This window comes from Amblyomma americanum, chromosome 4 (genome assembly GCF_052857255.1).
Source record: "Amblyomma americanum isolate KBUSLIRL-KWMA chromosome 4, ASM5285725v1, whole genome shotgun sequence".
NCBI lineage: Eukaryota > Metazoa > Arthropoda > Arachnida > Ixodida > Ixodidae > Amblyomma > Amblyomma americanum.
The window spans coordinates 107,280,865-107,306,872 of record NC_135500.1 but is presented as its reverse complement, the minus strand read 5'-3'; the positions used below and the strand labels follow the sequence as shown (position 1 = coordinate 107,306,872).

Sequence of the window (26,008 nt, the reverse complement as noted above, 5' to 3'; positions counted from 1 at the left end):
TGACTGATCAGCTTTGAGAGTTCGTTACATCAAGGTTAACTGCCGCAACGTTTTCGTTACATCGAGGTCGAAAATACATGGGCTTCAATGGGGGCGGCGTTAGGGAATTCAAAAATTTCGTTAAATCCAGGAATTCGTTACATAGAGGTTCGTTACATCCAGGTTTAACTGTAGTAAAGAGCCTGATACAGTAAAGAGCGTGATATAGTGAAGATTCTTGCTGGTCCAAGTGACTACTATAGAGGGGTTCTGCTGTGCCAACAACGAAAAGCTGGATGTAGAACAAGCTTCTTGCCACTTCTGAGGTTTCACTGATTGCTTTAGCAGTTTACGACTCTTGCAAGGCTGTAAAATCTAGCAGCATGCAACTGTATCTTTTCAACCTGTGCGACCATTTGCGGCTGCCACTTTCTCATTCGGCTGCCACTTTCGCAACTCGCAAGTGTCAATGCACCTTTCAATTTTCGGATGAGCCTGCTTGTGGTCAGATTGCATTTGAGAAAAATTGCACCTTTTTCTTCGTAAACCGGCTTCTGAATGAATAGTGAGCAAAAAAGTAGGTGCAAGTGCACGTGCATTTTGGCGGTTATGCCACCTGTGCGTAAAATTTGGGAACTGTGCTGCTTGGGTGTATAAAATGTCAACATTGACTCATGAGTTGCATGACAGAAGTTGCATGCAAATGGCATGCTCTCTACCAGCCTCTACTAGCCACAGCTCACTTTATGTGGTATTGCACTTAAGTCCGGGCCTCTAGAAAGAGTTCTCAGTGCCAAGAATTCGCATGATATAGACTTTTCATACAGCGCATAAATAATTGAGAGGTCCTTTGATAGGATCATCATTGTAACGGAAGCTCCAGCTAGCTGCGTGGTGGCAGGCGCCAGCTTAAATCTTAGATTTAATTTGTTTGTATCATTATGATGTGCAGTTTGAAAGAGTAATGGTGCTTTCTTCTTAAGAGTGCTATTTGTGTTGCATTGTAGATGTAAGGTGCACTGGCAAAACCGTGAGGATAGCACGAGCACAGGATGTGACCATACAGCAGCAATGATTTGTACCTTGATTCTCCAGGGAACTTTTATGAGAGCCAATTTATTGTGCACTGAAACATCTGGGCAAGCTAGCTGAAATCATTATCGTTGTGCATTCCTGTTAATGGGAGGTGTGTGTGCAAACTTTCTTCATCCACTTGGGTAGCCCTTTCAACGAGGCTTCAGCACAGCTGAAACAAGGATGGCAGTATTTACAGATAGGCTTTGTTAGACACACTTTGACATAACGTTCTTTTCCAAATGTGGAGAGGGTAGGGCCTCTAGCTTTTTGGGGCTGAAAGAAAATGCATCGGATCAACCATTTTTCTTGTTGGTATTGTCATCAATGGGTGTGAAAGAACAATAGGACTGTGATTGATGTAGTCGTGTGAATTAGGAAACCTAGAGTCTACTTACGAGCATAGTTATCCTGACACCTTGACATGCTCGCATCTTCTAAATCATCTAGAAAGCATATCATAATAAGAGTGAATTTTGCTATGTGCCTGGGCATTATTAATCATTGCAAGTCGCTTTTGTTATCACTTGTCACCGCCACCTTTCCAAGTAACTTTCGTGTTGCAGAGTGTGTAGCTAAGGTGATGCCCCATAATGTGAGGCCTCACTAGTCTGCATTGAATTAATGTGCTGTTTACAGATGAAGGCTGTAAGGAATGCTTGATCAACTTGGGTGCCTTTTTGTTTGGTTCGGTTTAAGTCTTGTGTGCTTGCTTTGACTCGCACTCTGTTCCACTGCTGTGTAGGTATGTGCATGAATTGTCTCTGCACAGTTTTCATTGCTTCCATGATGCTCTGTCAATATGTGATTACCACTATGCTAGCTGAGGGGTTTCACATGTTGCACGTGTGCAGTCTGCTGTCACTTGTGATGTTCGATTTGCACTGCTAGATGGTGTGTGTGCTATGCTTCTTGCATGAGAGCACCTTTGAAAAAAATCAAGATGGGAATGATAAATGCATGGTAGCAATGAAAATGAAAACTGGGATGATGGAGGAGAGGCTTTTATGAGGAAGGCTTGCTTGCACTTGTGTACACTCACTTACGACTATTTAGGTGCACTGTGGCTGCAGTGCATGTTCTTTGTCTGACAAGATAGAAATGTGGCTGTGTGGTATTAATTGCATTGTGTTGGCACGTTCTGCACAGCCTTGGCCTTCTTGGTTGTACCAAATTTGCACAGCGAACACAAAGGCTGGAAGAGATGTACAAAGCTTGTTGCGTTGAGGGCCAGCCATTTGAGTGAAGTGATTGTTGGCAGGAGTGCTGCAGTGATTTTGGAGGTACAGTTAAAGCTCGTTAATTCGAACCTCGATACCTTGAATTTTCGGATAATTGGAACTGCACTACTTGGTCCGACCAAGCTCCATAGAGATCAGTCTATAAAAAAGCCTGTTAATTCGAAAGCGAGTTGGTTCCGCTACGGACAATTCAAACTGCGCGCCGCCGCGTCTGGGCGGCTCGGCACACAGCACGTAACAAAAAAAAAGCACTTCCGCATAGTTAGAGGCTGCTCATGTCCTAAACGGGGACAGATGGAACCTGATAAAACCGTGGAAGAGTGGGTAAAGCCTAAATGGCGCCATCACCAGCGCAGCGGCCGTCGGTGCCCGAGGGTAGGGGATGGCGGCCGTGGTGGCAGCTGCCTACCCTCATTTCTGCACAGCCTCCGAAACTCGCAGCCTCTGAATTCGAGCCCTGTTAATTCGGAAATACACCCATGAAAGGTCGCGATCATGACGCCGGCTTTTAGCATCGCCCGCCGGTCAGCCGCTGGCCGGAAGTGGCCAACGTGGTCTGTCAGTGCAGACCAATCAGGGCGCGACCGCGCCTGAGTTCCGCCCGCTTCTACAACATGGCCGCCCGCGCCTGCCGAAGCGGCCTCTCGCTACACCACGAACTCCTCGTTGCCGCCACACTGTGCCTCATGTTCACGGCAAATAAGTCGCACGAAGCTTTCACTTTGTCTGAAGATGCCTGCAGTACAAAATTTTAGCGATGAAACTCGCCGGATTTTCAAACTTAGCCACTACGCGTCTGTTGACGTCGGGAAGCGCGGGAGCTTCAAACAGGTTAACTATTTTGGTTCAGAAAGGGGTCACAAAGAATAATTCGTCCTCTTTGTCGTCATTGAATAAATAATAGCTTAATTGTAAATGCACAGCTGTTCTTTTCAGCATTTTACTAAGCATATGGAAACGTTCCGTTTCTAAATCCTGGTGGCAGCGGTCTGGCGGCAGCCGCCCTTTTTCCGCCGCTTGTGGTGCTGCACTGTGGCGGTGCGTAATCCACAGCGCAAGTTTGCTTCATATAGGTTGCCCTTAAGGCAAACGTACTGAAAACGAGGCTTGTTTCAACTGGACAAGTGCTGGCACTCTGCAAAATTCGCTTCTCGCCCTTGCTAGAGCTAACGTTGTGGACAGTGATGGTGCAAAACGGAGGGAAGTGTTGACCGACGCTTTTTGCAAATGGTTGTCAGTTTTTTCGAGGCCATTTGATAATTTGTACATCGGATAATTGAAACTTTTTTCCCGGTCCCGTGAAGTTTGAATTAACGAGCTTTTACTGTATGTGGTTTTAGAAATTGCGTGTGGAGTGGCTTCTGTAGACGAAGGCGGATGCTAAGTTTTGGTTTTGAGTAATGCTTAGCATTGGCTTGTACGGATAGACTACCATGTACCGATGACAAGAAGGCTATACCCTCGGAAAACTGAACTTTTTTAGGCTGAAAATCTTTTTTAGTTGCTGATCTCTGAGGCTTGGCCAAACTACCGTTCACTTACAAACGGTGGCCAAGCAGTCTTTTTCGTTATCGATATGAAGAGTTGTAGTTTAGTGGCTGGAAAAAATGTATTTAAATCCTATTTCCTGACCTATAAAAGTCTCTCTTGCTGCATTTATTGGGACTTGTACTTTGCTGTGTCTAGAAGGGGCACTGGTCTGTATTGCTGCAGTGGATTGCTGATTGCATGGTGCCAGGGCTTGTTAGCTTGAAGGTGTGTCTGCACCTGAATTAACTGCCGAGTCTGGTTGGTTGTACACCGATTGAGGCTTCTCTTCCTGCGGACCCTGAATTTTTTTTTTGTGAGCATTGTCTCACCTGTGCCCAGCTCTCCCATCGACGTGGGCAAACGGTGTTTTGGTTCTAAAATTGTGTTTGGTGCTGGTAGTTGCAAGATTTGTTAAGCAGAAATGAGTGAAGTACCCTCTTTGAACCTTTCTGCCAGAAAGCATGTATCTTGCCAGCAGTGGTGCTGGGATTGCTTTCATCTGGGGCCATGTTTGTAGACAATTGTTGTTCTGCACATGCCGCAAAATGCGTTTTGCAAATAAAAAAATAAAATGCCACGTTTGCATGCAGGGCTAGGGTGAAGATAACCGAGGGTGGTCAGACTACAGAAAAGTTTAAGTTAGAAAGAGGTGGTCATGTCTGTGGTACAGTGTTGCACTGGGCAGTGATTAAGGCTCGGGGAATTGTTGTCCCCGAGTCAGCTGCTTAGTGAGTTGCCATTGGAGGAGGCGCGCGCGCGCGTGCGTGCGTGTGTGTGTGTGTGTGTGTGTGTGTGTGTGTGTGTGTTGTGCGTGCTTGTGTGTGCTTGCGTAGGTGCGTGCTTGCGAGAAAAGCGGCGAGAATGATGAAAGCGGCGAGAATGATGAAAGCGGCAAGAATGATGAAAGCGGCGAGAATGATGAAAGCGGCGAGAATGATGAAAGCGGCGAGAATGATGAAAGCGGCGAGAATGATGAAAGCGGCGCGAATGATGACAGCGGCGAGAATGATGAAAGCGGCGAGAATGATGAAAGCGGCGAGAATGATGAAAGCGGCGAGAATGATGAAAGCGGCGAGAATGAGGAAAGCGGCGAGAATGAGGAAAGCGGCGAGAATGAGGAAAGCGGCGAGAATGAGGAAAGCGGTGAGAATGAGGAAAGTGGCGAGAATGAGGAATATGGGGAAGCGAGCGTGTCGGTGGAGCAGGGTGTCTGTGGTCCTGCTCGCAGTTGCTGAATAGCGAGGACAGTGGGGACAAGAGTTTCCGCAGGTCGCAGGATCTGCTCATTCAGCAGCTGCTCAAGGCCGAGTCGCCCGACAAGGTAATAACTACTACCACCACCACAACCCCCCCCCCCCATGTGCCTGGGTAGCCAGCGATGCTTGCAGCCGTTCTCTCTGCCTCTGCCTCTCTGGGCTCTCCCACGTCTCTAGGGCACGTGCATGGAGCTGAAATTGACCTGACTTGCACTGGGCTCGGGAAGGTCGCACTGGTTGCGGGAGAAAGTTTTGTGTTCAAGCAGTGCCTTGTTTTAGTGGTATCTGAGGGAACTCTGTGCTCAAAAGCAAGGGTTCTGAAATCTTGCATACAAAAGTGCCTACAAACAGTCGGTGATGATTGGCTGTACAGTGAAACAGTCCAAAATAAAGTGGGCAAAGCCAAAGGTGAGGGTGTAAGCATGGCCAAGGTGTAAGGAAGTGCTCAGGGAACCCAAAGATATCCCAAGGAACCCAAGGGCTCTGCAGAAGCCAGTTTAACCTGTTTGAAATCGGAGGCATTCTGGCTTTGATTAAATTGCGCTCGTGGTAGAGAGCATGGGGCGGCAGTTACCTTAGCTAGACGTTAGCTTCAGCTGAACAGACATCTGTTATTGTATGCACTGCGTGTAGCTTTGTCGTGTTGGCTGTTTGCAACCAGTTAAACTGAAATAACTTCCAGTTTAGCCTGCACTCAACTTCAAGCCAGCTTGAAGCGTGGCAGTCTTTTTTTTTTTTGCAAATTAACCATGCCCTTGAGGTTTCAAAGGACATTTGCTGTATCTCAAGTGAAATTCAAATTGCATGGAAACCAACACCACGTGATGTAGTGGTTGGGCATTTGGGTGGAGTTTTTTAAGCTCTTCGCTTTGTCTGTGCATGTACCTGCTGCATGGGGCTCCACGTCTCCCTCTCCTTTCCCCCGCCCCTCTTCTGGGGGAATGTTGAGGAGGCTGCGAGACAACTGCTGCAGCGTTGCTGTGCTGTCTCTCTTACGCGTCCGTTGCAAATTGCGTGGCATTGTGACTGTGTTTATAGTTGGAGCTTTGATTTTGTGCTGGTGCATTGCTGCTTCCAGATCATTGTGTCTAGATCAGGTTGTTTAGGCATTTACTTGCGACCTGCCTCGGCCAGGTTTGTGTACCTTCTCGGAACGTGCAGTGACAGTGGGTGTTGGCCTTTTGCGGCCTTGGATTGTTTTGCACGTGTAGACGGTCTTCGCACTCTTGTCTGACCTTTTCACTGGTGTTTCATTTGAACGCATGTGTCAGCACTTTACCAGCCGCGTGCTGTTGCCTGCTGCATGGTTAGCCACCTCTGCTGTTGAGAAAAGAGAAATAAAGGTTGGGCAGTTGTTTGTGCATTTTGGTTTTGGGCTTTGTTTTTCTTCTGCTTGTGTTTGGTACCCTCTGTGTGTATTAACTGTGCGCTCTGTTCATCTTGGAGAAGTGCTGGTCTGAGGGTGGTTAATACTGGTTTGGAGGTTTTGTTTTCCTGGACTTGTGTCCATGTTGTCCTGGCATTCATTTGTGAGCGTTGCACCTTGCTGCTGATTTGCCGTGGCAGTTTTATTATGTTTTTTGTCTTTCTGTGCTTGCTAGCTGCTCACTTGTTCTGTGCAAGTTTGAGCTGTATGGTGACACGTTTTTTGTGGTCGTATTTTTTTGTGCCTGCATGTGAATTACATTCTGAACCATACGTATGTTGCTATGCATGTAGCTCAGGCTTCAAACTTCTTTGTGCAGGTAGTTTTTTTTTTCTATTCTTTTTCAGTGGGTTGGGAAAGGTGTCAGACATGCATTCGCATTGCACTTATAGATGCAGTTGTGTTTGTCTTGTTTCGTTCAGCATGTGCACTTTTTGGTCATTGTTCCCTGCACTACGGAACGTGAATGTTTGCTCACCAGATTGAATTGAGGTTGTGTAGCTCAACTGAATTGAGGAAACCACCTTTTTATTTTTTAGTTGCTGATGTGCTACTGTTTTGTTCTCTGGGCATGTGTGACTTTTTTGCTTTGTGTTTTATGCCTGTTGGTAAAAAAAAAATGCGTGTGTGCACTTCTGTGTTCCTCCCTCCCTTGCTGGACCACTTTGCTCAGATGTGCTGATGTTGAGTGGTTGCTCTGTGACTTGCAAAGATCCGGCCCTGTTATCATTACCTTGTACAGCCACATCTTTTGTAAGCTGTAGAAGAGAAAAAAAAGAATAATCTGAAGAGCATTTTTTCACTAGTCATCAGCTTGCAAAGTAGATTGCATTGTTAATGGAAGTAGATTGGCATGCTTTATAACATTTGGTTGCGTGGCTTTAGAAAAGCTTTAAAAATCTCGCGTTTATGCACAATTTCTTGTAGAAAATAGTGCCCTTGTAGATGTGAAAAAAAGAAAAGAAAATTGCAATGCACATGTAATTATTGTGTGCTTATTTTGGAACAAGTGGGTATTTGGGGAACAGCAACGAAAAGAAACTGGGGAATTCAGGCCTGTTTGCATCACCTTAGCCAGTACAAGTCTGTGCAGGACGGCTAGAAGCCAAATGACAGCGAAAGCCTTTCCGTGCTGTTTTCCAGCCTGAGGGCGCTGAGGACGGCAGTGGTCCCAAGCGCAAGAGCCTCGAGGAAGGGCCCGAGGCGGACCAGGCACCCAAACGCCCCAACACGACCGGCAGCAGGCCACCCACGGTGAGCGGTGGTGCTGCAACAAAGCAGTTTGCCCTCTCCTCCTGGTGTCTTCTTTCTTTTGTAGCTGTCTTCTTGTTTTATTAGAGTGGAACTGTGTATGGAGAAGTGGCAGAGGAGAGAAGAAAGAGTGTGAGAGTGTTGTAAAAGCCTGTGCATGCGTTTTTGAGGATGACGGGGATCGCAGCAGCCAGCCGTATAGTGGTCGGCTTTCAGCCATTGTTCGCACTCTTGGGAGGTTGGGTGGAAAAGTGTGCAGTGGCTTGCATTATATTTGGCCCATAAGATGGAAGGCTTATTGGATCGAATCATGGCGCAGCTCCTTCTCCAGAATTTTCTCAGCGAGTTTCTTCCAGTGAGTGGTCTTGCGCGGTGTGGCGCGTCGGGAATTGCTCTCAGCCGGGATCTTTTTCACGGTTGTTTTGTGATGCATTGTAGCTGGAATCTGGCTCGGATCTTTGATTCCCAAGTATAAGAGCATCGATGCAGAGTGTAGCCTGGGCCCAGTGATTCAAGCCATCAATTTGGATTTGCAGCACAAATTAGGCTGTTGTCGAGTTCCTACCACTCGTGTTTTGCATGCTTTCACACCTTGCTGGTTTCTTCTTCTTGGCATATTCGCCAAGTTCATTTCGCCCTTTTCTCCACTGCAAGCGAGCGGCAAAGGTTGTAATCGTAGCGTAATCTTGTCTTTTGTGGGTTCACACAAATCGATCTTTATTTGGCCAAAGTTTTAATTCTTGAAGTTAACTTTGTAGTAGCTTACGGTAACTTGTAGCCTCGCATCCACTGCATGTGTCTGAGAAATCTATTGCCATCTGTTCTTGGGCTCTGGCTTTCCGACCTTGTGAAGCGATAGCATAGAGCACGGGTGTTCATTGTCTCTCTCTGCCCTGTATTGTCTGTGCCACTGTTGCCATGACTGTAACCTCCTGTTGTGTGGATGCGTGTGCTGTCTCCCCAAAAGCGGTGGCCAGACAAGTGGTGCTGAAGAGCTGACGGCGTCAACAGGCTGGTCTCGCGCTTGGGTCAGGTCATTGCTTGCATTCAGAAAAGGCTTGGTTTGTGCTGCAGCAGCCCGCGTGTAATGGGATCCATGGCTTGCCACTGTTGGTGCATCCTTTTGGTGCACATGTAGTAATTGAAATGTGAAAGCCGCGAAAGTCAAGAGTCAATATTTCTGCGATGGTGAAGCCGAGCACCAAAAGAATTGATCAAGAAAGATATTTGAAAGATAGTTGATTAGGAAGCGGAGGGAAGGTAAAATGCACTGAGAAGGGTAGCTTTTCTTGTGTGGCCAACCTGAATTTTGTGTTGACTTCTATCTGACTCTGGGGCAGCGAGAAATGACGGGGAAAAGACTGCCTAGTGCAGAAACAAATTTGGAGGAAAAAGCATGGTATGTGGACACGATTCCTCTCGCTTCACTGTCCTCGGGCAGAATTGAATTTTGGTTGCACTTTCGTGGAGGCAGTTGTGTGCTGTGCATTGTTAAATGCACGCTAAAGAGTCTCAAGGGGTCGAGGCAAATCTGCAGCCCTCTGCTACGGTATCCCAGCCCGTGGACAACTTTTGCACAAATCCCACATGCTTTCCTACACATACCTTCCTACCTACCTGTTGGGGCTTCACATGCACAGGTAATCTGTGCAGCCCTAATTTATTACCCGCATCTGAAAAAATAGCGTCTTGCACATTTTTCGCTCCTCAACAGCGTGCATGCGGGTGCACGCAAGGCAGGCTTGGGAACATCGGTGCTGCCGTGTCGCCGTGTGCGGCTACGAAAGGTGTGAGCGGCGAGGGAAGAATTGCATGTTCACCCAGTTCGCCTGCACTGGCGTTGGCTTTCCGGAGGAACGGTTGCGAGAGTAACTTCTGGCAACCGCCGTTTGCTGTTTGGTTTCCTGCTAGTCAGCCGGGCCGCATTCAAAGGAACCAGTTTATTGCCTTGTCTCCATTTGCCTCTGACGTCTGGCTTTGCGGTAGTATCATTGTGCATTTATTGCTCTGAGCTGCACTCGTGCTGTAATGCTATCCCGCAGGGACCTAACTACATAACATGGGGCGATATTGACTATATTTTGTCTCATTTTTTTCTGGTCAGCGAAGGGTGCGAATTGGGAAGGTCGACATACAGGTGGCAACATACAGTATACATTGCACTTTGTGACCTTTGTTGAGTTTTTTTAGGACATGTTCGTGAAAATTTCCATATAATTTACATGCCTGCTTTTTGAATCCTAAATATTTAAAAAGAAGTGTGCAAATTACGCGAGTAAGTGCGGTAGCTTCTGCCATTCCAAGTGTAGACTTTGAAACACTGCAAAGCAAAGAGCTCAGCTGACGGGAAGTCACCAGCATGCTCATTCAAAGGCCACTTGTTTCTCCACCCCAGCTGCAGTAGGTAGCGGTGGTGGTCACAAAGACTTCTGAACCTGCTTGTGCAACAGTACAGTATGTGTTCATTACTGTTAAGTTTTTCAATAATCGTAGGCTCTCCGTTTTGATTTTTTTGGAATGAGTTCCAATTATCATATTTTCTTGTGTGATCAACTCTCCTATATTTTTCTTGTTAGAATATCTTTTTTTTGCTAATATTTTACACCGTGTAAATAGTGCATCCCTCGCCAAAACTTCCGTAAACTCTTTTTGGGGGAAAGAAATGTGCTTCTTGCGTAGCTAAACGCCGCACTTGTATGCAGCTGTCAGGGCCCCTGAATTCTGTGTAGATGCCACCAACCATGTGGACTGCCACACTGTGTGCTTGTTGAAATTCGAGGGTAAGCATTTGGTGTGGTGCAAGTTTTGTAGTGGCTGCCATGCCTGGTACTAGTGGGCCATTGCTGCCGCTGTGCTTGGCTGTTGCCTCCCCCCCCATCCTGTTGCTTGCTGCGCCAGTGGTTGTGCATGTGCTTCAGTGGGTGGTTCTGTGGGACTCCTCTCCGCCCCGTTGCCCTTCCGTGCCCCTCCTCCCACAGGCCTTCATGCGGTGTGTGTGCTTTTTTTTCTTCTTTTCTGTTGCTTCCTTTCCTCCCTCCTGCGGCCCCTTTCCCACCTTCCCCAAAGATCCCCCGCATCAGTCCCCCAAAGATCTCTGCCCAAAGCGCTCGCCTCCTCCTCCACTACCAGCGCTTTCCAGCGGGAGTCATCCAGGTGAGGCTGGCGATACAGAGTCGAGGTCTGCCATGCGCTTTGCGTGCTGCTGTGAATGGCTCCGCACTTTTTGTGGCCTGGGTGGTGGGGAAAAGCGAGTTTTCTGCAACATCTCTTATGTGTGTGCGTGTGTTCTTTGCACCGCTGCATCTTATTTGCTGCTGACAGTAGGAACGGGGGGGGGGGGGGGGAGGGGGTAGCAGGTTACCTGTCGAGTTACTTCGACTTCATATATTTTTCCGAGTGGAGAAGATCTTTTGAGACAATATTGTTTGTGGGCGGTAAATTTCTAGAAGTTATGGATTTTTTCAGGGTGTTAAATAATCTGGACCCTTCGTCGTGTCCTGTAAATACATTTGGTAGGCTGCCGTTTGTCCAATTGCCGCCACTTGAGAAGCATAACTGTAAAGAAGTATGACAGACAGTTCAGTGCACGTCTCCTGGTGAGCTGTATTATAGAGGGAAGCAGAGGGCATGGCCCTTCAGTTTTCTGTCTGGTGTGAACAGGTGCGGATCCTTGACTGCACGGTTGCACTGTTAGTGGGATGGCGAAGATCCTTCCTCTGGACTATAATGCAGATCACTAGGCAACTTATCAACTTTAACGCTCAACCATACCACATTGTGAGGCGTACGCTGCAGGTGAGGACACAGCATCGGAAATGCACCGATGCCTCCGTACCAGGCCTGCTTTTGCTGCACTGGCAGGGGGAGATTTGGCAGGAGCAAAAACATGCACAGACTGTTTTGTTACCATAGAAACTGGATGCTCTGCTCGCTTCTTGCCATTCAGCGTTGCGCAGCAGCAGCACTGCAGATACTCAGCTAACTGGTGCAGGGGGAGAGCGGCTGGGATGAGGGGTCCTGCTCATCTAAGCAAATGAGGAATGAATTTGTCGGCACATGCACACAGTCACCACCCCTGTAAAGTGCGAAGGAGACATAGTGATCTTTTCGTTGTTTTCTAGCAAGCAGTCCTTTGAACCTTGAGATTTGCATGTAGGATGGGATGAGCCAGGTGCAGCGATAGCCGTTGCTGCAACTATTGAGCAGCCATTTATTGGTTCAGAGGCTTGTTGTAACTGTGCTGGGCACAAGGCTGTGTTGCAGTTGAGGTACTGGCACACTTGCCAGCTCTTGCAGTTCAAAATGGTGAGGTGTAAATCCGGCTCATATGTATCAAACAGCCTTTGTTCTGTCTGCACCTTTTGTGCTGTGTAATTTAGCGCTTGATATAAAATGATAGCCATAGCAGCTGCGCCCGGTAGATAACCAGTGTATGATTGTGGGGTGGTAGTAGCTGAAGCCATCATTGTCACAAATGGTCGCTGTTATGTTATAAGGACATGTTGCGTTATTTACTGTGAGTAAAAAACTGCTACATTCCTGAGCTACTTTGCCCATTAAAGGAACTCTGAGGACACATTAATGTTGGCCTTTGGATTGTCATGTTCTAATGAGAGAGAGGCTGCCTTTACGAGAGAACATCTTTTTGTAAACTAGAAACGAGCGACAACTAAAGACAGGCATCGGCACAACAGGCTGTTACCACAAGTCAACTGTGGTGACATGGGGGGAGATTTTTCGTTTTATAGAAAACGAAGGTTTTACGTGCCAGAATGCAAATTTTGCTTGAAGAAAGATGAAAAGGCTAACTGAACATGAAAGATGAAGAAACACCAAGCCTTGACTTTCACAATGTCATGAGTTTGAATCAGTGTGGTGGGAGAAAAGAACACGAACATTGACTCCAAATTTCTCAGCAGTGAGTGGCTGCTTTTTGCTGCCAACCGTTTGCAAACAGTCTCGATTTTAGGAAGAACAAAATGGGATGGACTTGTCCTCAGTGTCCCTTTTAATCCATCTTGTAACCCGCAAATGGGATCACGTGCTGCTTAGAAGTGTAGGAGAACTTTCTCTTAATTCTGCGGGGCTGTGTGAAGAAGGCACACAGCAGAGTACAAACCAGCCTAACCACTGCCCCTGTTACCGTACTTACACGGTATTGAATGCTGTGTTCCAGAAACTTGCCTTTGAGCGCCATCTTGGAAAATGGCCCAGGCAAGTGCCCCTGAACCTTGTTGCTGTCGTCAGCACATGTTTCTCTTGATGGCTAATGCAAAAAAACCCTCAAAGGTGTAGAGGTTTTTGGATGTACACAGCATTCAACACCACGTGAGGAGGTTGCGTGTATGTTTGTTTTTGCAAACTGACTGGTGCTGTGACGCCAGGCTCCCCTCCTATGTTTGCGCATTTGACAGTGGCATTTGTGGTTCCCCTGCGTTTGTGTTGACTGACTTTTGTTTTCCCCCATCTTTTTTTTTCTTCCCCCGTTGGTCCTGATTAGGGAGCAAGTGCCCTCTCCTTTAGCCCTGAGATTAAGGTAAATGGGCAGCCCTGAGGCCGTTGTTGTTGTCCCCTTCTTCCTTGCCGCCTGTCATCCTTTCTCGCCACGAGTGCCCCTCTGCAGCCTCTTCTTTCTCTGTTGTCGTTGTCTGTTCCTCCGTTCTGGTGTCCTTGTGTTGTCTGTGTTGTATGTGCCCGCTTGTTCTCTGGCGCTGTGTGTGACCTCAGAGAGCCAGCGTGAGTTCGTGTTCTGGGTGTAGGGCTGCCAGAAGTACAGTGGAACCACGATTATATAAATTTCAGGGGATCTGAAATCTCACTAAACTGACGCGCTCGCATAATAAATGCACCTGCTACTCTGGCTGTCAAAATTAATGCAATTTTCCCCCCACATTCTGAAAGCGCCCCTGTTTTTGTTTAGCGAGAATTAGTTATGAAACCGTGTAGCAAGACCTTTTGCAAATGACGAGGTGGCTAGACAAGGTGCGTGTGTGCTCCCGTCACTACACGTTAGGTAGGTGTTGCACGTGCCTTGAAAACGAACATTCCAACGACATGTCTTTCTGTTCACTCAATTTAGAACCGCTGTCATTCCACGGAAGCAGGCAGCAGTGCTTGTATTAGGCGTTCACATTATATATAAAAAGAAAAGCAAACTAAATCGTGGTGCTCGCCTGTGGTGCAAATGCTTGACTAGAGTGCACCCATACTGGAGGTGCGCTCCCTGGTGTGATGTGCGGCCCATTGGAAGCTTCTCGTTCGTTGCTAGGCCTGACATGCTCCGCACTGAAGCCGCAGCAGAAATTGCTTTTGAACTAGCCATTGCTGATCATAGAAACGTCCAGTCTTGTTACCGCCTGTACAGTAACTTCATGCTGGTATGAATGTACAATTTTCTAATGCCTTCTTTAGTGAAGTGCTCGGAAAGGTGCGCCTGGCGAGAGCTGCCTCACACAGACGGCTGCGGGTCGCACTTGGGGAGACTGAGCTGTCGTTAGAACCCTCATTATAGGTCGTTGTGTGCAGGATTGCATCACTGTACTCATGTCTGTCTTTATTTTGATTTGGAACACCCTGTGTTAACGTTCACCTACTAATAAAGTGCTCCGTCAGCCACTCTCATTCCTGCCGGTTCCCACTGGCTGTTGCTTGGAGCAGGGTGTGCAAATTCTCCGTCGTATAACTCAGGCTTTTAATGCATTACCTCTATGGGGGGGATTTGCCAAACTCATGCCAATTCACCATGAAATGCGGGTTGTCGCATGAACAGGGATGCGTAATCGGGGTTCCACTGTATGCGAAAGCATCGACAGCCTGTAGGAACCATCATGCCCCGCACCCTGCGCTGAGGTGGCAAACATTCCACAACACAGGCTCTCTACTAGCCAGTGGTGTCAAGTGATGGTCATGATGTTGGAGTTCGTCCGTGGGTGATCAGCTCCCTGCAACGTCACAGTAGCAAGTGCAAGGAGATTAACCATGATACCACGACAATCGGTCGACACCGTTAAATGTCTGGCCTGCTTTGAGGGATATTTTGCCGCTTCAGTCTTGAGTTGTAGCTACCTATAGTACTTGCAAAACGCTGAAGGCGGGAATGATGCTAGCGTAATTTGCAGCGTTTTCTTTGTTGAAAGCAGTTTTTCTTTGTTTTCTCGACTCCTTTGCATGTTTTTTTTCTCTCGAGAATTTATGTCCATTGTCTGCTAGCTTGTTCAAATTTTAATGGGAAAGTCGTGTATCATTTCTGAGAGCTTAAACGTTGGCTGTACTTGCCACTGCATTTGTGCGACTAAGGCCTGGTGAGTGGTCTAGTTCTTGCCCTGATATCATTTTACGGGGACCCTGTTCTTTGAAAAAACAAACAAACAAACGAAGTCACAATTATGCATTCTTCTGGGAACGTGTATTTTTGTGGGCTTATTCTAAATATGTCATTTAATTTCACATAAAACAAGTTCTTGTGCACTTATGCAATATGTTATGGAAGTCTTTTAGGGAGAATTAAGAAATTTTTAGAAATTTGGTGCAGGGAAATTACATGGTCTTGACATCAAGAAATGCAGTAAAGGTAAAATTATCATTTCACTTCACTTCACTTCAGCAATGGGAAGTAAAGTTGTATCCCTGTTTGTGGAGTGGCAAGTCCTATGATAAGCAGGATGATAATTTTACCCGTATTGTATTCCTTGATGCCAGGAAAAAGTAATGCCGTGCACTTAGGTAAGTGCCTTTAAGTAAAATTTAATTGCTGTCCCCAAAAGACTTGCATGACATATTGCAGAAGTGCAGAAGGACTTGTTTTACATGAAATTAAATGGCATATTTGGAATCGGCACACAAAAATGCGTTTTTCTGAAAATTACATAATTGTCACTTCGTTAACAATTTTTTTCAATGACCTGGGTCCCCCTTTGATGAGGAAAAGGAGTTGGTCTGGGGGCATTAATGGTAACAAATTAATCTGCCACTGGTGGTGGACGAATTTTACTTCTTTCTAGGTAGCACTCAGTTAAGTATGTTGAGGGCATCCTTTGTACTCCTCTGTGCCTGGCAACGGGGAACTCTGTGGCCCTTGTTGCCGCTCTTCCACCATCGAGAGGTTATGTGGCTACCCGGGGAGAGATTGCACCTGCTGAGAGATTGTTACAGTACTGGGTAGTGTTGCAGGCAGTCTCCTTTGGTATTCTTCTGTTGCGCTTTCGGCATTTTATGCACCAGGCTGCTTTATATGGGACAGGGTTCCATGGAGATTTGGGTGTCCACCCAGATAAGTGAGACAGGCATCATTTCCTTTCCTTAAAACCAATTTTCATTTCATTTTCCTTCCCTTATGGCAGGGTTCAGCTGTCCACTGAGATATGGGAGGCTGGGGTTGTTTCCTTTCCTTAAATTGTCCAGTGGGCAAGGGGACCAATGGGGGTGGACCCCTTGGCAATGCTGCAAGGCACACAGTCTCTGTCCAGCTCTTAAAGAGGAAGCTTAAGCATCCTCAGATTTTTTAAAGCTTCGACCATTGCCACATATTCCAGAAGATTGGCTCCCAGTTCAATGGGTAGTGTTCATGAAAAACATGTTTTTGGTTCCTGCTGCATTACACAAGCAACAATTCAGCAACATATTGAGCAAACGTGCCCTGATGTCAGGCATTTTGATGATGCAAACGATGACAGGCTTGAATGGCTGGAGGTGACCTTTTCATTTATGCACGTGGCTCTGACAGCAGAAGCATATGAAGCCCTCATGCTGACAACATATACACTCGACCGCTGCCTGCATACGTTTGTTCGCTACTATTAGTTGAGCAGAAGTTTTTCTTTGTTCTCACTAGAAAATACAGCAGTGACCCTATTGAGTTTTTACTTGGAACTTTGAGGTGGTCACTGGGCTGCAATGATCAACTGGATGTGCGCTCAGGAAATCTTGAAGACTCGTATTGCAGCGGCCTATGTGCTGCGTCGTGAAGAAGATGAGGAGCACAGTGTATTGCAGCGGCCTATGTGCTGCGTCGTGAAGAAGATGAGGAGCACAGCAAAGAACTTACGGCTGCAGTGCCACATGCATCTGAGATCACTGATGAGCTGCCAGCGGCATCTGTGCAAGTATTGAGGTGCATAAATATGCGGAGTGCCCCTGCACCTCTCCCTACATTGCAGTTGTCTGCTACGGTGTGTGTAGGCGGGTACATAGCTCATGTAGTAACTCAGCATATAGATTGTGAGAAATTCCGCGCGCTTACTACAAAGCCACCCACTAATCGGCTATTTCAGCAGTTTACTCTGCTGCAGGACAGAGGTGGACTGCTTTATCCATCGGATCAGCTGCTGTACATTTTAGAAACACTGTGGCTGTTTGTGGAAGCAGCTTTAAAAGAGAATAAACAACTTCAGAAGCCATTGAAAACCCTGACAGAGGCAGCAATGCCAGCTCTCTCCAGATTACACCTTCTGACGTGTCCTGTAAATGACAGAGGACACCATGAAACTTTGGCTGAACGCATGACTGCCAGGTTCATCAGGCCACTGCTTTTGATTTGAAACCTGTAAATAATACTCCTATCTATGCTCCTGAATTTTGTTTTACATACAGGTATTATGAATCCTCATTTATTCTAGCTATCTCTTTGAAACTACTAAATAAATTCCACTTGTGCTCCTGAATTTTGTTTCACTCGGGTGTATTATGAATCCTAAATTCTTCTAGCTATCTCTGCAGAAAAAGCAGAGCTCTGATGATGAATCGTGTAGTGTTCTGTGCAGTACGCACATTGCATGATATATCAAATTTCACAAGCCTCGGAACCAAATGCACTAATTGGCCTCTTATGCATAGAGGCTAAGCCAGCCTTTCAAGTAGAATAGGAGGATGCAATACAGATTTATTAGCAAATGTTCCGCGTGTGGCAAATAGCGTTGCGCTGTGCCTGGCCAGCGCACTTTGCTCTTGTCGCCGCGGTGGCCCCAATGTGGGCCCGACACCTATGTCAGTGGCACCCCAAGCAGTGAGAATGGCGGCGCCACGCAACATTCGTGACTGCGCCGCTTCATTGTTATCGCGTTCGGCTGACAGGCAAGGCACAGAGAGTATAAAGGAGGCTATGGTTGTGGCTACGCTGAGTGCAGTTGCCATGGCTTATTTCACCTTTCAGGCTTGCTTTCTGGTTGGTTACTGCTTCTTCCCTGGTGGGTTCTCGCTTAATTATAAATTGTCAGTGTGAATTGTTATAGCTAAAAAGGCTCTGAAGCCGATCGGCTTCATTCCTTTAGCTGAGATGAGGCATTGGCTGTGCTCTGGTTGAAGGTCCAAGCTGGTAGAAATCGGGGCTAGTTGACACATGAATGTGCACTGGGTTTGAATTCTATTGCAGTCATTGTGTTGCTGGGTGGTTCAGCATAGGCATCAATTGCAGCCCTGCAGTATCGTTGATACTTTGTGGGCTCTTTTGGGCAAAAGTGGGCCACTCTCCTTTGGTCGCAGCAACAGCGAGCCTTGTCACGGCTTTCTGCATGGTAGGAGGGCTGCATGCATGGAAGTATATTTGCGAGGACATTGTGCTCACTGCCTCTCCCGTCTTTCGCTCTCTCGCAGGCCCACCTGGCGGGGCAGAACCCAATGCTGGCGTCGATGCTGGCGCAGACACCCCGGCCTGTGCCGTCGGTGCCCACCTCCATCGCGAACTCGATCGTGTCCCAGCTGCCCCAGGAGCGGCTGCCCAAGAACCTTGAGAAGAAGCTCATCCACACACCTCCGACGCCAGGTGGACTGCTTCAGCCCCAGCAGCAGCAGCAACAGCAGCAGGCAATGGTGAAGCAGCAGCAGCAGCCCAGTCGGCCTCCCTCCTTGCTTGGCCTGGGGCCACAGGGTGAGGGCCGTCTCTGTTTCTTTATGCAGCTACTGGGCTTTTTAGGGATAAAGGGGTTTAAAGTCAACCTATATTCAGAGCCCATTCATACATGGCAATGTGCAGTAATAGTAAAATGGCAGCTGCCATCGCTGTTTGAATGCGTTGCCAAGATACACTGCCAAAAACTCTGCTGTAGCAAAGTGTGAACCAGCTTATTGATCTCCTAATTAAGTCCATTCTATCAAAATGTATGCTGTAACCAAATTCATTTCTTCCGGCCCTTTGAACTGCGAATTAATGAGGTCTTATTAGCCAGTCTAGTTTTTGTTTATTTCACTTGCAACGACCATGCACTATATTGGAAGAAAAAAATTACATTCTCCGTTTATCTTCTTATTAATATATATATATTTTTTTCACACTGAACAGATATTCAGTAATAGATTCATGTTCGCGAATTTCGATATTCGCGCACCACTTAATTTGAGTGAAATGCTGGTTTACTGTACACTTTGTTTAAAGTTTGAGACTAGCTCTGAAAGCAAGCACCCCAGCAGGGGTCATTACATATGCATGCTGTGGTTAGAAGACCTTCCTTTTGGGCCACCCGCCCTTGTGATGTCACCAGAATGAGAATGGCCAGCATTGATGGTTGGTGAGGGCGGTCTCTGCTGCAAGGACTAACTTGTGCTCCTGTCAGCATAATCTTTTTTGAAACATTTTCAAGAAACGGTGCATGGAGATAGAGGAGAATGGAAGAAATCGCACCACAAACGTCGGTGCACAGCCGAGCATTAAATGTGAAAATGCAGAACTTGTACTCAAGAAGAATGGTGCACAGAAGCGAAAATTTTAATTGTATGGGTTGCATGTATCCACATATAACAGCCCGTGTAGGGCAATTGATGGCTGGTTAACTTTAATATGTTTCTTCCATTGTCCTCAGTGTGCTTCTGCTGTTCTTTTTTTCCAAAATGCAGTACTAACTAGCCTGACTGTCTGTATTAGTTTTGAAACGTAAGGGTCAGCTGCATGTGCTGTACACTTTTATTTCTGTCATCTTGTAGAGCACTAGATTGAGCGCGGCTCTGGTTCTCTTGAATGCTGCAGAGTCGAGCGCCATGACTCTTCAGCAGCAGCGTTCTTTCGGCGGTGGCGGTGGCCTCATTCAGCAGCAGCAACAGCAGCAGGGCTTCCTCAGCAAGATCCTCATGAACAGCCCGGACTCGACGCGACGCCCAGCCCAGCTGCCCCAGCAACCACAGGCATCGTACCTGTCACACACTAGTTCAGCAGGGAGTGGCTTTGCGGTTTCCACGGGGGGAGGTCCCAGCGCGGTGCTCTCGGAGCTCCTCAACGACTCGCGTATCCCGGCCAGCATTGTCAACGCTGTCAACTCCTCATCCGCGACCTCCCTGTCCGTGGCTGCAGCGGCCGGGGGCGCATCGGCTGACCAGCTCCTCTCGCAAGTGCTGGATGATGTGAGTGGCTTGATTTCAGACGTGTAACATTTGAAGCACTAACTTCTCTTGATTAGGCTTACCGAAGCATCAGCTACGGCCAAAGTTGCGGTATCATCTTGGTGAGGCACGTGGCCTGAAGCAGAATTCTAGCAGTGTGCCCTGTTGTTTGGCGGGAGTACGATTCTGGGCCAGATTGTTATACTTGCCAGTGTGCACCATTCGGACCAGCTGCCTGTACTACCTGGGAATGATGAATGGTGCGTGCTGTGATGAATACCTCTCCTTGTGCGATTGCCAGATGTTAATAGTTAATAGTAGACTTCTTCGCACAACCACGACATGGCCCATAGACCCAATGTGTAAGAGCGGCAAAAATTTCGGACAGACCACAACTGACTGCTCAATTTTTCAGACCTCGTTCGCACTCGCCGCCTATACCAAAGCCGCCATATAATGTGTGCAGTGGAACCTTAGTCGCTCATCCATGCGTAGTCTTTCATCCCGAATAAGGGAAGAGGTAAATGTGAAAAGCGTGGTAAGCGTACGGCTTCACAGATACAGCAAGCACAGAAGAAAACGGTGGTGCATTTAAAAACGAGGTCAGCATACCAGCGACAAAACACACTACAACCCTGACTTTTCTATCGTAAAACCGTCAACAACTGGTGTTTCGATGACGGGCAAGGTGCCTCCATTATATGCAAGCCACCGAAGAGTACATATCACACGATGTCAAGTATGGCTCTAGTTTCTGTACTCCATTTCATACACAAGGTGGAACGCTGTGAGAGGCATGGAAGTAGTCCGCATGAAAGGGAGGTGTTATTCCACGCTTGTTTTGTGGCCGGGTGGTCTAAGGCACAAAGCGACAGGGTGTTGTTAGTAGTAAGAGCGCATTTAATATAGCTCATGACAAATGTATCGTATAACAAGCCTGCAGGCAAAGCATTCATTATTTTTTGCTCACCACAAGGAGCGCACTACTTTTTGATCGCGGATGTAGGCAGCGCAAACAAGAGCACTAGCTTTGACAGCGTTGCACCTGATGTGGCACCCTGGCAGTTGGGAGTGCTGTGCTGCATTAGCACCTCGTAGGTCATGTTCGGGGACTCTTACCTGCTTGGGGAGGTGCTGAAAAATCGTGGAGATGTTGGGTGTAATTCAGTTCCAACACGCAGCAAAAGTGAGCTGCATCAGGAGTGGGATGAGAACCTGGTGGCTCCTGTGTTCACCACTCTGGTGGGTTGCCAGGCAAATTGACGAAATGACAGTGCACACAAGTGCGAAGGGGCCGCTCTTTAGCATAGTTGGGTTGTAATCGGTCAGTATTTGTCATCTCTGCCTTCTTGGAACTTCTTTTCACCTGCTGTGTGTCGTGCTGCGGTGGCCAGTTCTTGTTTTTTATGGGGACACGTGAACTGAACTCCCTGTCTGTTCACCACTCGGTGGGGGAGCAGGTGTGGAGCCTGCAGCAGGAGCTTCAGCCAGGCATGGAGACGATCGCGTCAGAGGAGACTGTGCTGCTGCGGCTGCTGGAGGAGGTGCTGGAAAGCCCCCAGCAGGCCCAGGGGGCCCCGCAGCCGCCACAGCAGCAGCCCGACCTGAGCGAGAAGATGGCCATCAGCGCCATCCAGCAGCAGCTCATGAGCTTCGAGTCCGCGCCCCAGCCCCAGCAGCAGCAGGTGAGTGGGGGTGTCTGTGCACAGGCCACAGTGTTGTGGGAAAGGAAAGAAAAACTTTGGGTCCTTCTTTAACCACATTCAGGAAAAGAGAAAGTGCACTAGCACTTGAAAGTTGCACCCCCCCCCCCCCCCCCCCCCCCCCCCCCTTGAAAATTTTTTTTCTAAGGACACTTTAAAGTAGGCCCACCCCAGAACACGAATTCAGGTGGATTAGTGGGATCGCTGGGGGCATTAAGGTGGGTTAGTGGGTCCAATGGATTAGTTTATTCACAGGGAATCCAATGGAAGGTACCCGGAACATTCTAGTCCTCAGAGTTTCAAGTTTTGCGTTGCTGATGACATCAGAACCCTCTTGAGCAGTCACGGAAATTCGTTAAGAGAGAAACCTGGTGGTTTTTGCACGACGCCAGCCTAAATGCTATTGCATTACTTCAGTATAGGGGAGATGCGGTCAAAAAACTGGGATTTTCATTTAAAAAAAAAATCAGATTTGTGTTTTTGACTTTGAGCGGCCTTGATCCTTCCACTTATATATATGAAAAAATGATTCTGAAATTATTAAAAAAATGAGGGGTGCTGATCACACTCATTTTCATGTGTGTATGTGTGTGTTTAAGGGGTACACAGCTCTTTCGGACTGAAAATTCGCGAAAAAAATGGGCTTTTCAATTTTGTCTTATTCGGATTCACGAGGTCATTTTGCACCTGACATGAATTTTTAGAAAGAAATAGCCAGTATTTGCTTAGTAATAGCCATTTAAATTTCCGAAGGCGCAGGATTTGCCTTTTAAATTGAGGTCAAATCATGCTTCGCCGTCGCTCAGTACCGCGGTAGTACAGTCGAGTCCGCTTATAACAGTGTTCAAGTGCCACGAAAATTCCATTGTTATAAACGGGTTGCACGAAAAAAAGCATAACTGCAAAGAGGGGTCACGGACGGCAAGTGACATGCGAGCTCCACCGAGACATCGTTTTGGTGGGCCCGAAAGGGGCATTGTAAAAAATACGAGAAGGTTGCTGCGGCTACCTCTCAGCTTGAAAAATCCCTTAGTGCCCGAAAAAAACAAACAAAGAAAACATGAAAACTTGGAAGCATTTAAATAGGGCAAAATAGCTTGCACTTCTCACTTCTTTGCTGAAACAAACCCGTAATCGGTGAGTTTCGACTGCTTCGCGGCAATCTTGCTGACATCGTTCTGGAGGGCATCCAAATGTTGGACATGTCCGAGTGAAAGGTTTCCGGTTCATCTTCGTCATCGCTGCTGTCATCGTCTTCTGCACCGGTGACTGCTGCAACGATCGCCTCGTCAGTCAATTCTTCGTTTGTGGTGACTGCATCGTCGGCGTGCAAGAATTCTTCAAGCCCTTCCGTGTCGCCGTCGTCATCGCGCACCGTAGACCAAAGTTCTGTAATCGCTCCATCGGCAGGAGCTTCGCGACACTCCGCGTCACTGATATCCCCGGCGAAGCCCGCTTTTCGGAAGCAATTCATGACAGTGGAGGAGCTGACTTCTGCCCACGCCCCAAGAATGAATTGAACAGCCATCAGGAGCAAAGTCTGGAGCGGGTCGGCATTCACGCACAGCAATGTCCAGGTTAAGAGCAAGCCTGCTCAACACACGCCGGCAATACAACGCCTTGAAGCACGCAATCACGCCTGCGTCGGTGGGCTGCAAGCCTGCAGTCGTGTTTGGCGGCAGGAAGAAAATTTTCACATGCGACAGCTTCTGGGCAGTCTGGTGTGCAGTACAGTTATCAAGGACCAACGCCACCTTCCTGCCTTCATGCTGCATCCGCTGATCGAACTCGCACAGCCACTCGCGGAAAAGTTCACGCGTCATCCACGCTTTCTTATTATGACGGTAACGAACTGGAATCCTCGCAGCACCACGGAAACAGTGGGGATTCCTAGATTTTACAATTACGAAGGCGGGGCACTTGTCGCTGCCGTCCATATTCGCACAGAGGAAAACGGTCTCCCGCAATTTGCTCTGCTTGCCGCCCTTGCAGGGGGATCGCCTTTGAGTGCATGCGTCTTCGACGGAAGCATTTGGAAGAATAGCCCGGTCTCGTCACCATTGTACAAGTCCCGGTTTGCATACCGTAAAAACCCGCGTATAATACGAACCCGAATATAATACGAGGTGAAATTTTAGAGACGCGAAATAGAAAAAAAAATTTATCCGCGTATAATACGAGTGAGGTAAACCAGGTAAGCACGAAGAAAGGCATTTATTGCAATTGGACACCGCACTTCAATCGCTCTCATCCTCAACAGCGCTTTCTTCGGAGATTTCTTTGTCGGACAAATCTTCCCACAGGCACTCATCTTCTGTGCCATCGAGGGCGTTTGATATGCCACACTTTTTGAAAGACCGACGCACAAGGTCCGCAGGAATGCTCGCCCACGCGTCCACAATCCACTTGCACAGCGTGGCTGGCGATGCCCGCTTCAGCCGCCCAGTCGGCGTCACTGCAGGCTCACCTGAGCGCATCCACTCAGCGTAGCACCGCTTGACCGCGTCCTTGAAAGGCTTGTTTACGCAAACGTCAAGTGGCTGCAGCTGGGAAGTCATTCCGCCTGGGATGACGACAAGTTCAGTGCCGCAATCGCGCAACACTCTCTTGACCGAGTCGGCCAAATGGCAGCGAAACGCGTCCAGCACGAGGATCGACGGGAAGGACAATAGTGCACCGGGCCGCCTACACCACACGGACTTCACCCAGTCAAGGACAAGACCCTCGTTCATCCACCCTTTCTCGTGGCATCTCACGATAACATTCTTTGGCAGCTCCTCACCTTTCGGCATTGTTTTGCGTTTGAACACGACATAGGGTGGGAGCTTGTGGCCGTCTGCTGTGCACGATAGCATGACCGTAACCCGAGTCTTCTCGTTGCCGGTAGACCGGACGCAAACTTGTTTGGAACCCTTCTCGTGCACTGTGAGGGGTGATGGCATGTCCAGATAAACTGGCGTTTGGTCAGCGTTGCCTATTTGCCCTAGCTGAAAGTTCTTGGACTTCCGTAAAGAAATAATGTGGCGCTGAAAAGCCACCAGCAGCTCTTCAAACGATTCGGGCAGTTTTTGGGAAATCGACGTTCGCCGCCGTAACGAAAACCCAGCACGGCACATGTACCGGTATATCCAGTGCTTGCTCGCTTTGAAGGCGGTGCTTGGAATACCTTTTTCTCTAGCAAGCTCCCTAGCTTTTACCTGCATGAGCTCCACGCTCACAGGTAGATGTGCGGCTCGCTGTTCTCTTACGAACTCCGTCAGGGCCAGTTCAATTTCTGGGTATGACCCATTCTTCGGGCCGCGAAAGCTTCTTCGCGTTCCGCTGCAGGCGAAAAGTGCTTCCTTTTGTCGCCGCCATCCGCGGATGCTTCCCTCGGTGACGCCGAACTGCCTCCCGGCCGCACTGTTGCCGATGTTCTCGGCAACTAAAATAGCCTTTCTCTTGAAAGCAGCCGAATACTGTTTTCGTGGCCCTGACATCGTGCTCCTCCACGGCAGAAAAAAAGAACCTTCCCTTCGCGAAGCGTGGTTTATGCGTCGGCGCGTACGCTGTCAAGAAGGCCACGCTAGCCCTAGCCAGCCCTAGCCACGCCGTCACGGGTAACGAAGCCAAGCCGTAGCCACAAATCAATAACAAAGCCAAGCCGTAACCACGCGGCAATAACGAAACCAAAACTTCGAGCAAAACTGAAATTTTTGTTCGGATCCGCAAATAATACGAGGCGGAAATTTGAGGTGCTAATAATAGGAAAAAAACCTCGTACTATACGCGGGTTTTTACGGTATGCTTCGCGGATGTATGGCAGTGTCTCTTCCAACCACTTCCGTCTAGCATCGACATCGAGCGACCCTGCCTCGCCCACGACTGCCTTGTAGACGATTCCATGCCTCTCCTTGAAGCACTGAATCCAGCCACCACCAGGCTGGAAATCGGTGTTTTGAAGGAGATACGCAAAGTGCTTCGCCTTCTCCGCTAAAATGGGGCCACTAATTGGCAAGTTCATAGCACGTGCGTTAAGGAACCACTGATACATTGCCTCCTCCACGTCTTTGTAGGCACCATGCTGAACCCTCTTCCGGCCGTCCTTCATAGCATGGCCAGCACTAGCATGGCATTCGTTTTCAGTCACTTGAGCGCGTTGCGGATAGTGGATGAAACTGTCGGCTGTGACAGGCCGTACTTGCGTACTAAGTTACACACTTTTTCACCACCTCGGTGCTCCCTCAAAATGTTCCGCTTCGTTTC

At 48.0% G+C, this 26,008-nt stretch overlaps 1 protein-coding gene across 49 annotated transcripts in view; it reads left to right on the top strand.

Annotated features, from left to right (window-relative positions):
- LOC144128195 (uncharacterized) overlaps positions 1-26,008 on the top strand; it is a 528,676-nt gene that overhangs the window by 470,294 nt on the left and 32,374 nt on the right. For 7 of the 49 annotated variants that reach the window (XM_077661352.1, XM_077661349.1, XM_077661348.1 and 4 more), the window contains 8 exons: positions 5,053-5,145; positions 6,352-6,423; positions 7,623-7,760; positions 10,824-10,910; positions 13,258-13,293; positions 18,345-18,618; positions 19,711-20,081; positions 21,521-21,745. In XM_077661352.1, coding sequence (XP_077517478.1) covers positions 5,053-5,145; positions 6,352-6,423; positions 7,623-7,760; positions 10,824-10,910; positions 13,258-13,293; positions 18,345-18,618; positions 19,711-20,081; positions 21,521-21,745 — 1,296 coding nt within the window. The remainder of the gene's footprint in view (positions 1-5,052; positions 5,146-6,351; positions 6,424-7,622; positions 7,761-10,823; positions 10,911-13,257; positions 13,294-18,344; positions 18,619-19,710; positions 20,082-21,520; positions 21,746-26,008) is intronic. The other 42 variants (XM_077661381.1, XM_077661378.1, XM_077661377.1 and 39 more) reach the window with 25 other exon arrangements.